At 43.4% G+C, this 17,577-nt stretch overlaps 1 protein-coding gene across 1 annotated transcript; it reads left to right on the top strand.

Annotated features, from left to right (window-relative positions):
* Positions 1 to 10,097: 10,097 nt before the first annotated feature.
* LOC124045136 (protein FAM43B-like) lies at positions 10,098 to 12,730 on the top strand. Its single transcript, XM_046364377.1, has one exon. It carries the CDS (start codon positions 10,313 to 10,315, stop codon positions 11,546 to 11,548), a length of 1,236 nt encoding a protein of 411 aa, XP_046220333.1. The 5' UTR covers positions 10,098 to 10,312; the 3' UTR covers positions 11,549 to 12,730.
* Positions 12,731 to 17,577: the final 4,847 nt, after the last annotated feature.

Genomic DNA, 17,577 nt, shown 5'->3' with positions numbered 1-17,577 from the left:
AACCTTTCAGTCACCCACTCAAAAAGACAACCAGGAGTTTGAGTTATCACTATGCTTTCAACCATCTAAAACCAAAACCCAATGGAAAAACACTGACTTATTTTGGATTTAATGACATCACTGCGCTTTCAACCATTTTAAAAGCACAACAAAGTTCAAATGGGAATACAATGTCAGATGTGTATTTATACAACAATTTAATGTGATATCACTGTGTTTCATCTAATATCCCAACCAAATGACCTGAATTGCAGTTGAGATTACATTAAAAGTACTTAATGCAAGTGATTGCCACTTCGGCGATACAGGCCACTATAACAAAGACAACTACCCACAACTAAGGGGGCAAAACAGGCTGCCTAAGTATGATTCCCAATCAGAGACAACGATAGACAGCTGTCGCTGATTGAGAACCATACCCGGCCAAAACATAGAAAACGTAGAAATAAAGAAACTAGAATGCCCACCCTAGTCACACCCTAGTCGCCGAATCTTGAACAGCATTGATCACTGTCACACCCTGGCCGTAGAGAGGCTTTTATTCTCTATTTTGGTTTAGGCCAGGGTGTGACAGTGACCAATGCTGTTCAATATTCAGCGCAGATTATTACAACAATTGTGAAGATCTTCACAGACCTGTGACCTTTGCACAAATTCTATGATTGCATAAGACACAGTAGGCTAACCCCCAAAATGTGGCCATGAATGTGTTCCTAATTTTAAGGTTGAATGTTACATTAGGTTATTTGCTGTGTTACAAAAATATTATTGTATTGTATTTGGTTGATACCGCAAGCAAATATCAACAGTTAAAGGATATCTAATGCTTGGATAGTTTCACCTGAGCCGCTGGCTTAATACTATTGTTTAACTTTGATATTTGTTTTAGTTGGAGACATGAATCCAACATAACGTTTGTTTAAAAAGTTAATAGGCTATTTACTGTGTTTCAAACGTGTTATTGAATTGTTTGGTTGTCAAAAAATGTCAGTTTGTCTACAAATTCATATTTTATGTGTTGGATTCATTTCTCCATCTCAACCGAGAATCAAAGCTAAAGAGTAGGACTAAATCCAATGAAACCTTATTTAAAAGTGGATTTAAAGTTGGATTTGATTCAGTCCTATGCTTTAACTTAGATTTTTGGTTGAGATGGAGACGTGGATCCAACATATTATTTATTCATTTGGAGACAAGCTGGAATTAAAGCCAGACTAAGTCAGTGGCACAGATGGAACTATCCAAGCAGAAGATACATCTCCTTCAAATGCTGATATTTGGATATTTAATATCCAGTTACATTTACATTACATTTACATTTAAGTCATTTAGCAGACGCTCTTATCCAGAGCGACTTACAAATTGGTGCATTCACCTTATGACATCCAGTGGAACAGTCACTTTACAATAGTACATCTAAATCTTAAGGGGGGGGGGGGGTGAGAGGGAATACTTATCCTATCCTAGGCATTCCTTAAAGAGGTGGGGTTTCAGGTGTCTCCGGAAGGTGGTGATTGACTCCGCTGTCCTGGCGTCGTGAGGGAGTTTGTTCCACCATTGGGGGGGCCAGAGCAGCGAACAGTTTTGACTGGGCTGAGCGGGAGCTGTACTTCCTCAGTGGTAGGGAGGCGAGCAGGCCAGAGGTGGATGAACGCAGTGCCCTTGTTTGGGTGTAGGGCCTGATCAGAGCCTGGAGGTACTGAGGTGATCTTTGTGGGCTATACTCGGCCTTGTCTCAGGATGGTAAGTTGGTGGTTGAAGATTTCCCTCTAGTGGTGTGGGGGCTGTGCTTTGGCAAAGTGGGTGGGGTTATATCCTTCCTGTTTGGCCCTGTCCGGGGGTGTCCTCGGATGGGGCCACAGTGTCTCCTGACCCCTCCTGTCTCAGCCTCCAGTATTTATGCTGCAGTAGTTTATGTGTCGGGGGGCTAGGGTCAGTTTGTTTATCTGGAGTACTTCTCCTGTCCTATTCGGTGTCCTGTGTAAATCTAAGTGTGCGTTCTCTAATTCTCTCCTTCTCTCTTTCTTTCTCTCTCTCGGAGGACCTGAGCCCTAGAACCATGCCCCAGGACTACCTGACATGATGACTCCTTGCTGTCCCCAGTCCACCTGGCCATGCTGCTGCTCCAGTTTCAACTGGCCTGGGCCCTAGGACCATGTCCCAGGACTACCTGACATGAGGACTCCTTGCTGTCCCCAGTCCACCTGGCCATGCTCCTGCTCCAGTTTCAACTGTTCTGCCTTACTATTATTCAACCATGCTGGTCATTTATGAACATTTGAACATCTTGGCCACGTTCTGTTATAATCTCCACCCGGCACAGCCAGAAGAGGACTGGCCACCCCACATATGCTCTCTCTAATTCTCTCTTTCTTTCTCTCTCTCGGAGGACCTGAGCCCTAGGACCGTGCCCCAGGACTACCTGACATGATGGCTCCTTGCTGTCCCCAGTCCACCTGACTGTGCTGCTGCTCCAGTTTCAACTGTTCTGCCTTATTATTATTTGACCATGCTGGTCATTTATGAACATTTGAACATCTTGGTCATGTTCTGTTATAATCTCTACCCGGCACAGCCAGAAGAGGACTGGCCACCCCACATAGCCCGGTTCCTCTCTAGGTTTCTTCCTAGGTTTTGGCCTTTCTAGGGAGTTTTTCCTAGCCACCGTGCTTTTACACCTGCATTGTTTGCTGTTTGGGGTTTTAGGCTGGGTTTCTGTACAGCACTTTGAGATATCAGCTGATGTACGAAGGGCTATATAAATAAATTTGATTTGATTTGATTTTGAGGTGCCGTTCCCCTCACAGCTCCGTAGGCAAGCACCATGGTCTTGTAGCGGATGCGAGCTTCAACTGGAAGCCAGTGGAGAGAACGGAGGAGCGGGGTGACGTGAGAGAACTTGGGAAGGTTGAACACCAGACGGGCTGCGGCGTTCTGGATGAGTTGAAGGGGTTTAATGGCACAGGCAGGGAGCCCAGCCAACAGCGAGTTGCAGTAGTCCAGACGGGAGATGACAAGTGCCTGGATTAGGACCTGCGCCGCTTCCTGTGTGAGGCAGGGTCGTACTCTGCGGATGTTGTAGAGCATGAACCTACAGGAACGGGCCACCGCCTTGATGTTGGTTGAGAACGACAGGGTGTTGTCCAGGATCACACCAAGGTTCTTAGCGCTCTGGGAGGAGGACACAATGGAGTTGTCAACCGTGATGGCGAGATCATGGAACGGGCAGTCCTTCCCCGGGAGGAAGAGCAGCTCCGTCTTGCCGAGGTTCAGCTTGAGGTGGTGATCCGTCATCCACACTGATATGTCTGCCAGACATGCAGAGATGCGATTCGCCACCTGTTCATCAGAAGGGGAAAGGAGAAGATTAATTGTGTGTCGTCTGCATAGCAATGATAGGAGAGACCATGTGAGGTTATGACAGAGCCAAGTGACTTGGTGTATAGCGAGAATAGGAGAGGGCCTAGAACAGAGCCCTGGGGGACACCAGTGGTGAGAGCGCGTGGTGAGGAGACAGATTCTCGCCACGCCACCTGGTAGGAGCGACCTGTCAGGTAGGACGCAATCCAAGCGTGGGCCGCGCCGGAGATGCCCAACTCGGAGAGGGTGGAGAGGAGGATCTGATGGTTCACAGTATCGAAGGCAGCCGATAGATCTAGAAGGATGAGAGCAGAGGAGAGAGAGTTAGCTTTAGCAGTGCGGAGCGCCTCCGTGATACAGAGGAGAGCAGTCTCAGTTGAATGACTAGTCTTGAAACCTGACTGATTTGGATCAAGAAGGTCATTCAGAGAGAGATAGCGGGAGAGCTGGCCAAGGACGGCACGTTCAAGAGTTTTGGAGAGAAAAGAAAGAAGGGATACTGGTCTGTAATTGTTGACATCGGAGGGATCGAGTGTAGGTTTTTTCAGAAGGGGTGCAACTCTCGCTCTCTTGAAGACGGAAGGGACGTAGCCAGCGGTCAGGGATGAGTTGATGAGCGAGGTGAGGTAAGGGAGAAGGTCTCCGGAAATGGTCTGGAGAAGAGGGGAGGGTTTGTCTACAAAAGAATAATTGATATGTTGGATTCACATCTCCATCTCAACCAAAAATCTAAGTTAAAGAATATGACTAAATCAAATATAATAAAACTTTAAATGCACGTTTAATCAAACTTTTTAGATAGCGTTTGATTTGATATCGTCCTACGCTTCAGTTTTGACTTGATGGAGATCTGACATATTCATGATTAACTTGAAGATTAAATTGTAAATCAACCAAAGCTTGAAACCCTAGGCATACAGTTCATTCGGAAAGTATTCAGACCCCTTAACTTTTCCCACATTTTGTTACATTACAGCCTTATTCTAAAATGGATTAAACATATGTTTTTCCCTCGTAAATCTACACACAATACCCCATAATGACAAAACGAAAACAGTAAAAAAAAAAAAAAAAATCCCTTTGCTATGATACTCGAAATTGAGCTCAGGTGCATCCTGTTTCCACTGATCATCCATGAGATGTTTCTACAACTTGGAGTCCACCTATGGTAAATTCAATTGATTAGACATGATTTGGAAAGGCACACACCTGTGTATATTTTGGCTCCACAGTTGACATGTCAGCAAAAACCAAGCCATGAGGTCGAAGGAATTGTCCGTAGAGCTCCGAGACAGGATTGTGTTGAGGCACAGATCTGGGGAAGGGTACCAAAAATGTCTGCAGCATTGAAGGTCCCTAAGAAGACAGTGGCCTTCATTCTTAAATGGAAGACGTTTGGAACCACCAAGACTCTTCATATAGCTGTCCCCCAGGCCAAACTGATCAATTGGGGGAGAAGGGCCTTTGTCAAGAACCCGATGGTCATTCTGACAGAGCTCCAGAGTTCCTCTGTGGAGATGACAGAACCTTCCAGAAGGACAACCATCTCTGCAGCACTCCACCAATCAGGCCTGTATGGTAGAGTAGCCAGACGGAACCCACTACTCAGTAAAAGGCACATGACAGCCCGCTTGGAGTATGCCAAAAGGCATCTAAAGGTCTGATGAAAGCAAGATTGAACTACTTGGCCTGAATGCCAAGCGTCACGTCTGGAGGAAACCTGGCACATCCTTACGGTGAAGTGTGGTGGTGGCAGCATCACACTGTGGGGATGTTTTTCAGCAGAAGGGACTGGGAGACTAGTCAGGATTGAAGGTAAAGATGAACAGGCAAAGTACAGAGAGATCCTTGATGAAAACCTGCTCCAGAGTGCTCAGGACCTCAGACTGGGGTGAAGGTTCACCTTCCAACAGGACAATGACCTTAAGCACAGAGCCAAGACAATGCAGGAGTGGCTTTCGGACAAGTCTCTGAACGACCTTCAGTGGCCCAGCCAGAGCCCGGATTTGAACCCGATCGAACATCTCTGGAGAGACCTCAAAATAGCTGTGCAGCAAAAGCTCCCCATCCAACCTGACGGAGCCTGAGAGGATCTGCAGAGACGAATGGGAGAAACTCCCCAAATACAGGTATGCCAAGCTTGTAGTGTCATACCCAAGAAGACTCAAGGCTGTAATCACTGCAAAAGGTGGTTCAACAAAGTACTGAGTGAAGGGTTTGAATACTTATGTAAATGTGATATTTCAGTTTTTTATTAATTTGCTAAAACATTTACCTGTTTTTGCTTTGTCATTATGGGGTATTGTGTGTAGATTGATGAGGGGGAAAAACGATTTAAAGTATTTCAGAATAAGGTTTTAATGTAACAAAATGTGGAAAAGGTCAAGGGGTCTGAATACTTTCAGAATGCACTTTGTGTATTGTCTATTTTTAGTTTAACCCTGGATTGAATTTAATAAACAATAGCTCTTGATGACTTATAAAGTATGGTTACATTTGATTTGCTCCTTTAAACCTACACTTTGGAATGACTTTGATTACAACAGGGAATATATATTTTTTATTAAGAGGTCGCTCAACAAATCAGTGACATTTGTCAGTGACAAATAGAAAAGCTGGGCTTGGTTAAAACCCTGGATGGACAACAAATGAAAAGCTGTAGATCAACTCTCCAGTAGGAGATGATAGGGAAGATCTGACGTTGTTTCTAAGGTTTTAATATATTTTATACAAAGTTCATCTAAGTTGAAAACAATTTACATTGAGCCAACGTTGATTCCAGTAGCGGCGTGTGGGAAAAATCACTGGGGAAGCCAAGACCGAAAGAAAAGCCATATTACAACCTGTGTGTTGTGATAATTGCGTTGTTTGCTCTATAACCCGTTAGTTCATATGCCTTGTGACCGTGATATAGAGATATTTAGGCCTAAAGGCCGAGACAATAAGAAGACACAGTGGCAGAATAAATTCAACCTCACCTTTGTCTCATCACAAAACCGGAGAGCAACTTCTGGTCCTGTGGAGTCCACAAAGCATATTGCATGTAACAAACAGTTACATAACCTACGGCATGGTCAATCAAGTTAAAGTTTCTGACATTGTCAGACTACTAAACAACTATTGATTTAGAACCATGGAGAGTTACTGCGAGTTTCAAAGAAAACAGGCACTGCCTCCACTATCAAATCACCTATGTTTAGTCTAATACAGTGACAACTAAAAGAAACCAAAAACAATTAGTACAATCAACGTAAGCTAAATATGATGTGGTTGTCCATTGTTCTTTCTGTGTGTGTGTGTGTGTATTCGTGCAGGTAGAGAAACATGTTGACTCACCCTACTTGTAGAGAGACGCCAATGCCATCCTCCTCTATGACTCTGTCATACAGTACACACTTTTATTTTTTGTTGTCCAAGTCTACCTGGCTAAAATTCTTGCTCACTAGCCTAACTTCCTTTCATGGGCAGCATCAGCTTGTTTACATCAGCCTTCTACATCTAGCTACATATTGAGCTTCCATCCTCTCAGTCCAGGGGCACAATGTATTTTATGGTTGGATCATAATAACCGTTATAATAATTGGCCCGTTTGTAGAATTAAGTACAACCACAAGTCCAAATCCCTATCTCCATCCATGGCTAATTTATGAAAATAACAAGTTTAGCTAGCTCGCTAACCACCGGAGGACAACAACACAACGAGGTGCAACAATTCAAGTATTTCTCTGGGATAGGAGTGAAGCTAAATCCAAACTGGCTCCCATTGAAACTTTTGCGCCAGGACCATTTATAGTTGAGCTCAATCAGTTTAGCTCAATGCTGATTGGCTATTATTTTATACTTTTTTTTAATCAAGGGAGGCCAAATGCTCGCTGGCTTCCCGTGCATTCAATGCTACGGGCAGCAACAATGTCATATTCTTTATGACCACACAGCATCAGATAGATGGCCTACACATACAGAGACAGAGGGGCTCTGTTTTGCTCGCTTGGATGCTTTCTGCGGTGAGATACAGTACATTCAACCTCTTGTGAATTGAAGGAAAATTAGGAAAACACTAAATTAATTATTTTGTATGTTTTTTTCTTGGTACATTTTTTGGGGAAGCCTGACTTCCCTTGGCTTCCATGAATACAAGCCACTTGTTGATTCAACCAATTTGCACCCAGTGGGTTATTTTCTGCAGACATCTTTGAATCTTAATTTGGAAAATGTGGTCACATAGTAAAATCTCCCTCAGCTTTTTGTCATTCTGTTACCAAACTTTGCATCTGCACTGTTCCTTAAGTAAATGTGTTTTAGTCAAATGTACAATGATGTTAAAAGTAGACCTCTGCATAGGGGTGTACGGTTCGTTAAACTTTTACAACCTATGGTCTTTGCTTGGCATACATTTTAAAGTGAAATTAAGACTCAGCATCACTCTGTTATTGTGGAACTGCCCTCATACAGTGCCTTGCGAAAGTATTCGGCCCCCTTGAATATTGCGACCTTTTGCCACATTTCAGGCTTCAAAAATAAAGATATAAAACTGTTTTTTTGTGTGAAGAATCAACAACAAGTGGGACACAATCATGAACTGGAACGACATTTATTGGATATTTCAAACTTTTTTAACAAATCAAAAACTGAAAAATTGGGCGTGCAAAATTATTCAGCCCCTTTACTTTCAGTGCAGCAAACTCTCTCCAGAAGTTCAGTGAGGATCTCTGAATGATCCAATGTTGACCTAAATGACTAATGATGATAAATACAATCCACCTGTGTGTAATCAAGTCTCCGTATAAATGCACTTGCACTGTGATAGTCTCAGAGGTCCGTTAAAAGCGCAGAGAGCATCATGAAGAACAAGGAACACACCAGGCAGGTCCGAGATACTGTTGTGAAGAAGTTTAAAGCCGGATTTGGATACAAAAAGATTTCCCAAGCATTAAACATCCCAAGGAGCACTGTGCAAGCGATAATATTGAAATGGAAGGAGTATCAGACCACTGCAAATCCACCAAGACCTGGCCGTCCCTCTAAACTTTCAGCTCATACAAGGAGAAGACTGATCAGAGATGCAGCCAAGAGGCCTATGATCACTCTGGAATAACTGCAGAGATCTACAGCTGAGGTGGGAGACTCTGTCCATAGGACAACAATCAGTCGTATATTGCACAAATCTGGCCTTTATGGAAGAGTGGCAAGAAGAATGCCATTTCTTAAAGATATCCATAAAAAGTGTGGTTTAAAGTTTGCCACAAGCCACCTGGGAGACACACCAAACATGTGGAAGAAGGTGCTCTGGTCAGATCAAACCAAAATTGAAATTTTTGGCAACAATGCAAAACGATATGTTTGGCGTAAAAGCAACACAGCTCATCACCCTGAACACACCACCCCCACTGTCAAACATGGTGGTGGCAGCATCATGGTTTGGGCCTGCTTTTCTTCAGCAGGGACAGGGAAGATGGTTAAAATTGATGGGAAGATGGATGGAGCCAAATACAGGACCATTCTCGAAGAAAACCTGATGGAGTCTGCAAAAGACCTGAGATTGGGACGGAGATTTGTCTTCCAACAAGACAATGATCCAAAACATAAAGCAAAATCTAAAATGGATTGGTTCAAAAATAAACATATCCAGGTATTAGAATGGCCAAGTCAAAGTCCAGACCTGTATCCAATCGAGAATCTGTGGAAAGAACTGAAAACTGCTGTTCACAAATGCTCTCCATCCAACCTCACTGAGCTCGAGCTGTTTTGCAAGGAGGAATGGGAAAAAAATTCAGTCTCTCCATGTGCAACACTGATAGAGACATACCCCAAGTGACTTACAGCTGTAATCGCAGCAAAAGGTGGCGCTACAAAGTATTAACTTAAGGGGGCTGAATAATTTTGCACGCCCAATTTTTCAGTTTTTGATTTGTTAAAAAAGTTTGAAATATCCAATAAATGTCGTTCCACTTCATGATTGTGTCCCACTTGTTGTTGATTCTTCACAAAAAATACAGTTTTATATCTTTATGTTTGAAGCCTGAAATGTGGCAAAAGGTCGCAAAGTTAAAGGGGGCCGAATACTTTCGCAAGGCACTGTATTATTACACAGCTACTTCCTCTCAGTTTGAGTCATTCTCTCACTTCATCTACGCATGACAAATGTAGTCCCACTCTCTGGCACCCTTGGTGACAGATAGAAATAATACTCACAATGATTAATTGCTGCAAAGCCGGAAACGCTGCCCTGTGATGGGCCCTCCCAATATAGAGTAAATCAGTCAAGCATGACAGCACAGACCACAATAAAGTCAGATGGAGGGAGATGTCATGGTCACATGTAACATTCCAACATTTACAATATTAGATTTATAGGCTGTGTTGTATGTATTTTAACAAGGAAAGGGAAGGAAAAAAGGATTGCAGTTTCAGTTGAGATCTACATAAACTACATAACATTTTCATAATAACCCAGAATCCCGCTGATTTAACTATGCATAATTCAAGTCTAAGCATCTGCTGGGTTTCAACCTTTATAATGTTTATATTGCTTGTGTTTTCAGCTAAATGTGTTGGGAACCAAAGTAGTAGGATTGGTATGGTCATTTTGAAGTCCATTGACATTCCCACGGTGGTGATAATAGTTTTTTGTCAATGTCACTAACACTCACCAAAACAAGGAAGTAAAATTAATTAGAACACCGTTCCAACCTTTGACCTCCATATCATAATGTAACAGCTAATCAAATACATAATCAATCCACCCTGAGAATACAATGACATCCGGATGCACCCTCTCTGTCTCAGCGTACTCAGGGTTAAGACAAACATAAATACATAGAAATCCCAATCTCCTTCTCAGACCTGGCCAGATAAATGAGAGAGGTTGGCGAGCTATTTGGAATGAAAACAGTGGAGGAAGAGGGGGGTTTCTGAAGCACGGGGCTAAGTCTCCAGCACTGATCAGAGCTGGATGATGCAGACAGATGAGGAGGAGGGAGGAGGAGAGGAAGGAGGAGCAATTGGTGGAACAGACTGGCTGAGGCTCGCAGCTCTCAGTCTTTCCTCTGTGCTTGGCAGAGAGGCTTCTATTTATTTCTCTCCCTCCCTCTTTCTCTCTGCTCTCTCTCTCTCTCTCTCTCTCTATTTTGCTGACAAAAACACACACAGGCAGGAGGGCTCGCTCCCTCAAACTCACTCAGCCTGCACCATGCTGCCCTGGAGAAGAAGTAAGTTTGTTCTCGTGGAGGATGAGGCCAAGACAAAGCCTAAGAGCCTTGGAGTGGGGCTGACCTACCAGTCCATCATCTCCTCCCTGGTGCGCTCCTGTCCCGACCTTCTCCCTGACTCCACTCCCTTTGACTGGCTGGGCTCCGTTTTCCAGAGCAAGAGGCAGACGGTAGAGCTCAATAAAGAGGAGCACACCTACAACGTTCGTTATCTGGGAAGCATCGTCACCATCACAGCTAAAGGAGGAGGCTGCACACAGGACCCTGTGGCTAAGATCTGGCAAAGGAGTAACTACGGAGAGCAGAGCGTCAAGATGATGTTAACAGTGGGTCTTCAGGGCATCCGGATGGGCACAGACAAGACAGGCAAGAAGAAGCCCACCCACCTATACTCTCTGAACCGGATCACCTGCTGCACAGCTGACCCCTGCCGGCCCAAGATCCTAGCCTGGATCTACAGACATCAGGTCAAGAACAAGGCAGTGGTTCTCCGGTGCCATGCCGTTCTGGTCAGCAAGTCAGAGAAGGCCAGGGCCATCGCACATAGTCTCTACCAGACGTCCACCTCAGCCTTCAGTGAGTTCAAGCGGCTGAAGAGGCAGAGTGATTTCAGGCACTGCCAACAGCAGCTGCTGGGGGAGGACATGGTGCCGCTGATGCCTCTGAGGAAGCTGCTCAACGGGCAGTGCCACTACCGGCCACCTGCCGACAGCCCTGGAGGCCCCAGCACCACCCGTCTCTGCTCCATCACAGAGGAGGAAGAAGAGGAGGAAGAGGTGGAGGATGAGAAGGTGGAGGAAGAAGGGTATGAGGGAGATGAAGAAGCTCTAAAGGACACTGACCTAACTCAGTCATATGGGTCATGTGAGATGAGCCTAGGGGACATAGTTAATGGACTGGACGAGTGCTATATCAACATCAACATAAGCATCAGCGACAGCAACAACAACACATTGACATTTGTCAGTTCTCTAGTGTGAGAGGAGAGTACGTGGATATGGTGTCATATTACCACAGAGCCACATTCATCCTCTTCTCCTTTCACTGGTCACCTACTTTCCCTGGCTCTTTCCTGTTGTCCACAATTTGCAGTGTCTGTCAGGGAAGTTCTCCTCCAGTGCTCTTCTGGGTCAAGGAAGGAAGAAAATCTCTGTTTGGGAAAGGAATATATTTTTTCAGACGGCTCAGACAGACTCTGGTTTGTCCATTTCAATTTACTGTAACAATTTGGTGAGACTGAGTGTTTTGCAATGAGGGTTGTGTGAGAGACGGATAATAGCACAATTAAAAAGGGAACCATTTCCGAGACTTTTGAGAGAACTAACACTGAGCTCGTCATAGTACTGCCAGGTCTCACATATCACCCAAACCCAAATTGTGTTTACGTCTCTGTGTAACTTGATATTTTGTAAATACAGTGTTTTAAGGTACGCACATTTTGATGGACTTGTACTTTTTCAGAGAGGTTGTTTATATGAAAAATATGTATACTTTCTACTAAGACCGTCTGTATAATGTGATTTTCCACAGTTGACCTTTCTGAGTGCGTTCAACCCCGAGCAGAAGTTTAATACAGTTTTACAACAGCATAACTCCGGCAGATTAATGAATTAGGCTATAATTTGGGAATCAAGCCATTGAGTTGACATGTTTATTGCTGCCATTTGTTAAAGCCCTACGTATTATTTATATCCACAGTGACATTTAATGCTGAGTCTTTTGTCTTTCTCAATGAGACGCCTTTGATCTCACGGCTGTTGTTATGTGATATCTCCACACTGTGATACATTTGTGACCAAGGAGACAAATGAGAGTATGCACAAATCTGTGTCGTTTTTGAACATTTGTTGTTTTACCTATAAACAGAACAGAGATACATGCCTCCTGAGTGTGTATTATATTTCTATCAGCGGGTTTAAGGATGTGTTTGCATGATTGTCGGACCTTTTTCCTCTCAAAATGGCAGACACACTGAAAAAAGAGATATACATCTGTTTCTAGCAGGTGAAGGAACCAGACCACAAAATATTTAGTCTATTCTTTGATCTAATTTCCTAAAGATTGAGTCTTTACTATTTAACAAAAACATTGTGATTATGATATTTGTTACATCTACATGAAATTAAGCTTTTGTGTAATAAGTAATAAAAAATACCCTCAGAATTTCATTTTTGTATATGAGTAACAAATTTAGACAGCTACTGACAATCAAAGCTGAGCATAGAGCATTTGTCTGATTATGGTAAATCTGAGAGCTTGATTTGATTCTCATCTCCACAATATTGTATGTTATGAAGTTTGTCTAAACAAAATATGGAACAACAAAGAAATCAACCAAACACAAAGCATCTCAGGGCCACAATTACCAAAGAGGTGTCTTGTTTAGTATCCACCACCACAAGAGATAAACAGTCACGCCACATTAAACCACATCTAAATTGGACCTTGCCACTTGGTTAGATGTAGATCGGACGGACCAATCTCTGCTGGGCTGGTATTGGCCACTCAGCCCTTTCCTCGGAGTGAACCAATTAATCAGAGCATTGAATAGTTCAGGAAAATAACCAATTCCCTGCCTAGGCAAGAGTGGGCTGTCTGTCAGACTGATACAGAACCAACTGAACTGAGACGGATACCAGGAAGCTGTCATATTTTTTTACTGTCAATATGCTAATCAAGATATCAGACCAAATTCATTTGTGATGTGATATTCTAATGAAATGTTCATAAAATGGATATTGTAGTTCTCTTAAACGGATATATACTTTTTAAGCATGATTATCATAATTATACATTTCTCCAGTTCCTGCAGCTTTTGGTAAATAATAATACAATATAACATGCACACTTCAAAACACATCACAAACGTGTATATTTACAATGTTTAGTTATGTAACAAACCAAACAGACCTGTTGTGGCTTCGCCGTACAGGAGGATTCCTGTCGTTTTTCGTTTGCCGATCTTGCGGAACACAGAGCCAGTTCAACTTACTCAGGTTTAAATGATTTAGATGGATTGGTCTTTGGTGAGATTTTCTGGAACTGTTGTTGTCAATATATTCACTAATAAACTACCTCTGAGAAGGTAGAGGATCACCAGTCTGTAGGGAAACAATCAGGAAATTGTTCCACAAATCTACCCTAGTCCACCTTAGTGGAATACAAAAGACAATACATACAGTTAATTTTTGTTTTTTGTGTGAAAATCCACTACATGATCAAAAGTATGTGGACACCTGGTTGTCAAACATGTCATTCCAAAATCATGGCCATTAATATGAAGTTGGTCCCCCCTTTGCTGCCACAGCAACAGCAGCTCTTCTGGGAAGGTCTTCCACTAGATGTTGGAACATTGCTGCTGGGACTTGCTTTCATTCAGCCACAAGCGCATATTATTTTCTATATTCTTTTTAAAACTGAGGTTGGTCGATTAGGCCTGGCTCGCAGTCGGCATTCCGATTCATCCCAAAGGTGTTTGATGGAGTTGAGGTCAGGGCTCTTTGCAGGCCAGTCAAGTTCTTCCACACTGATCTCTACAAACCATTTGTGTATGGACCTCGCTTTGTGCACGAGGGCATTGTCATGCTGAAACAGGAAAGGACCTTCCACAAACTGTTGCCACAAATTTGGAATCGTCTAGAATGTCATTGTATGTTGAAGCGTTAAGATTTCCCTTCACTGGAACCAAGGGACCTAGTCCGAACCATGAAAAACAGCCCCAGACTGTTGGCACTATGTATTGGGGCGTCAAACCCAGATTTGACCGGCAACCTGCCAGATGGTGTAGCTTGATTCATCACTCCAGAGAACGAGTTCCCACTGCTCCAATGGCTTCACAATAACAGCACTTACAGTTGCAGGGAAAAAATGATGCAAACTGGCTTGTTGGAAGTCACTGAGCTCTTCAGTAAGGCCATTCTACTGCTAATGTTTATCTATGGAGATTTCATGGCTGTGTGCTCAATTTTATACACCTGCCAGCAACGGGTGTGGCTGTAGTAGCCGAATCCACTCATTTGAAGGGGTGTCCACATACTTTTGTATTTATAGTGTACATTTATTATAGATAGCTTTTTTATTGAGAACTAATGTGAAATGTAATATAAAATATCTGATTTGGTCCTTGGGGTGAAATAAATATTTCCATACACATCCATACACACATGCGCCCCCTCCCCCAACAGAATCACCACAAACACACACTCACACACATGCGGACACACGCACCCACACAGCCATATGAACTAAAGGTCTCATTACTTTCCAGGTCTCCTCTCTGTCCCCTCTCCCTTCTGAGCGATGGCTCATTGATCCGAAATGTCTTGCCCACAGCACACCTTGTTCCCTCTCCTCTTGCTGCCTGGTGTCCAGGAGAGCTGATTAGCACATTCTCCAAAGGCTCTTTTTCCTGGGACACACGGACGTGGAATTGCTGTGGAACGCAACATCGTATTCCCCATCGCACCAGGTGACGAGGATGTGCCTGTGGTGGTGTCACACTGCCCTGAGCATTATTCACTAGATAACAGATAGAGAGAGATACCGGGGAAGCCAGGTAGAGAACAGCTGCGAGGGCAGAGCAACCTCACCATGTCCCCCACAGACTCCCTGCTACCTCTTTGTTCTTCACTGCTGCATAATATGTTGCGTTCCACAGCAATTCCATGTATGTGTGTTCCACATATTATGTGGGCAACACATAACACACCATGTGTCTTGCCTCGTGTTTGATTAGATTTCTTTCATGTTCATTAAGAACACCAGTCTCCGGTGGCTGATTCGCTGCCAACAAGCCTCTGGAATAGATGGTGAGATAGCGATTGAGCCCCAGTATTCTGGGAAGACATCCATGATGTACCATGAGCCACCTAGCCTGCTCTGCTGCCGTCGGTTCACATTGGCTCTATTTTGCTGGGAACGCACCCGTTTACACAACACGCTGTATGGCTCCTCCACTAAGTGCACCCATGTCAGACATAACACAGTAATGAATGGAGGCCACAAGACAAACAATGTTGCTGGAATTATTACTGTGTGTCGTGTGCAGATGGACAAATTGGATATCACATAACACATTAATGCGTGAATGCCGTAAGACAAACAATGTTGCTGGAATTATTAATGTGCATCTGTATCGTGCCATACATCTGAATCTAGGCCTACTATATGGAAAACCTGGGCATTACACAGGGTGGGATGCTAATCCATCCCAGGAGAGATACACTACTGTATATGTACAAAAGTATGTGGACACCCCTTCAAATGAGTGATTTGGCTATTTCAGTCAAACTCGTTGCTGACAGGTGTATAAAATCAAGCACACCGCCATGCAATCTCCATAGAGAAACGTTGACAGTGGAATGGCCTTACTTAAGAGCTCAGTGACTTTGCACCGTTATAGGATGCCAGCTTTTCAGCAAGTCAGTTCTGGAGTGACCATCTTGCCGTCATATGAATGAATCTGGGTTTGGTGGATGCCAGGTGAACGCTACCTGCCCCAATGCATAGTGACAACTGTAAAGTTTGGTGGAGGAGGAATAATGGTCTGGGGCTGTTTTTCATGATTTGGGCTATGACCCTTAGTTCCAGTGAAGGGAAATCTTAACGCTACAGCATACAGTGATATTCTAAATGATTATGTGCTTCCAACTTTGTGGCAACAGTTTGGGGAAGACCCTTTCCTGTTTCAGCATGACAATGCCCTTGTGCACAAAGCGAAGTCCATACAGAAATCATTTGTTGAGATCGGAGTGGAAGAACTTGACTGGCCTGTACAGAGACCTGACCTTAACTCAATCGAACACCTTTGGGATGAATCGGAATGCCGACTGTGAGCCAGGCCTAATCGCCCAACATCAGTGCCCGACCACACTAATGCTGTTATGGTTGAATGGAAGCAAGTCCCCGCAGCAATGTTCCAACATCTAGTGGAAAGCCTTCCCAGAAAAGTGTAGGCTGTTATAGCAGCAAAGGAGGGACCAACTCCATATTAATGGCCATGATTTTGGAATGACATGTTCAACAAGCAGGTGTCCACATACTTTTGGTCATGTAGTGTATGTAGAAGTCAAATTATGTGACAAACTGGACAAAATGCAACCCCACTGAGCTCCAAACCAACAAAGCTTGCTGACCTTTTCCATTTCTTGCATCTCTTAATAAAAATACTTGCACACCTTGCAAGTTGCAAATGAGCTGCCCGGGCCCGTGTTTTGCTGTTACGCAAAGCTGTCAAAAAACAGAGAAGAAAATAATCTCTACTGTCAAAGTATGATGATTATCATTATACAGCATTATTTCCACCCAAGCAGCCTCCCCACGAGGCTTCGGCTCCTTGACATAGATGACAAATAAAGACTTGTTTGTGATGGATATTGTATGGCCCTTCAGGAAGGGGGAAGGAATACTTCAATATAGTCAGAAACACACACACACACACACAACTCTGTCATGTTCAGCCATTTGTACTCTACAGCGTCTGATTCAGAACCCATAAAACCCGTGGCCTTAAAAATCTGTGAAACAATGTAGTAATTCATGAGAACCAGGGGTAAGTTACTACCATTAAACCTTTATGGTGTTATTCCATCATAACAAATAGAGTCTGATAGGAATGTAATAAATAAACAACCACTGCCCAGACAGTCCTTCTTTAGCCTGTACTGTATGCATGCTAAGTCAATGAAATGGTAGAATATTTGATATTCTACTTTTCTCTTGTAGGATAGTGAGGTTAAGCCTAAATGCACTGTTCCAGTGTCTTAGAAAAGCATGGCGAAGGTGTTGGCCAATTCATAATACTGAAATAGTACATTTCACTGCCTTGACTCTTTTTGCTCAGTCTGTATTAATACTCACTGGGAGCAAAGTCATTTCCTCAGATTTAATAGAGCTGGTTTTATGTAATGCACTTTTTATGTAATGCATTGGAGCTGGTTTTAGGTAAAGACATTAACTGAACTTTCCAACAGACCCACCATTACTAGCCTGTCCACTTAAAACGCTCAAC

The sequence above is a fragment of the Oncorhynchus gorbuscha genome, linkage group LG10 (assembly GCF_021184085.1).
Source record: "Oncorhynchus gorbuscha isolate QuinsamMale2020 ecotype Even-year linkage group LG10, OgorEven_v1.0, whole genome shotgun sequence".
NCBI classification, from domain to species: domain Eukaryota; kingdom Metazoa; phylum Chordata; class Actinopteri; order Salmoniformes; family Salmonidae; genus Oncorhynchus; species Oncorhynchus gorbuscha.
Note: the sequence above shows the minus strand (reverse complement) of the source record. Positions and strands in the feature narration are given on the sequence as shown.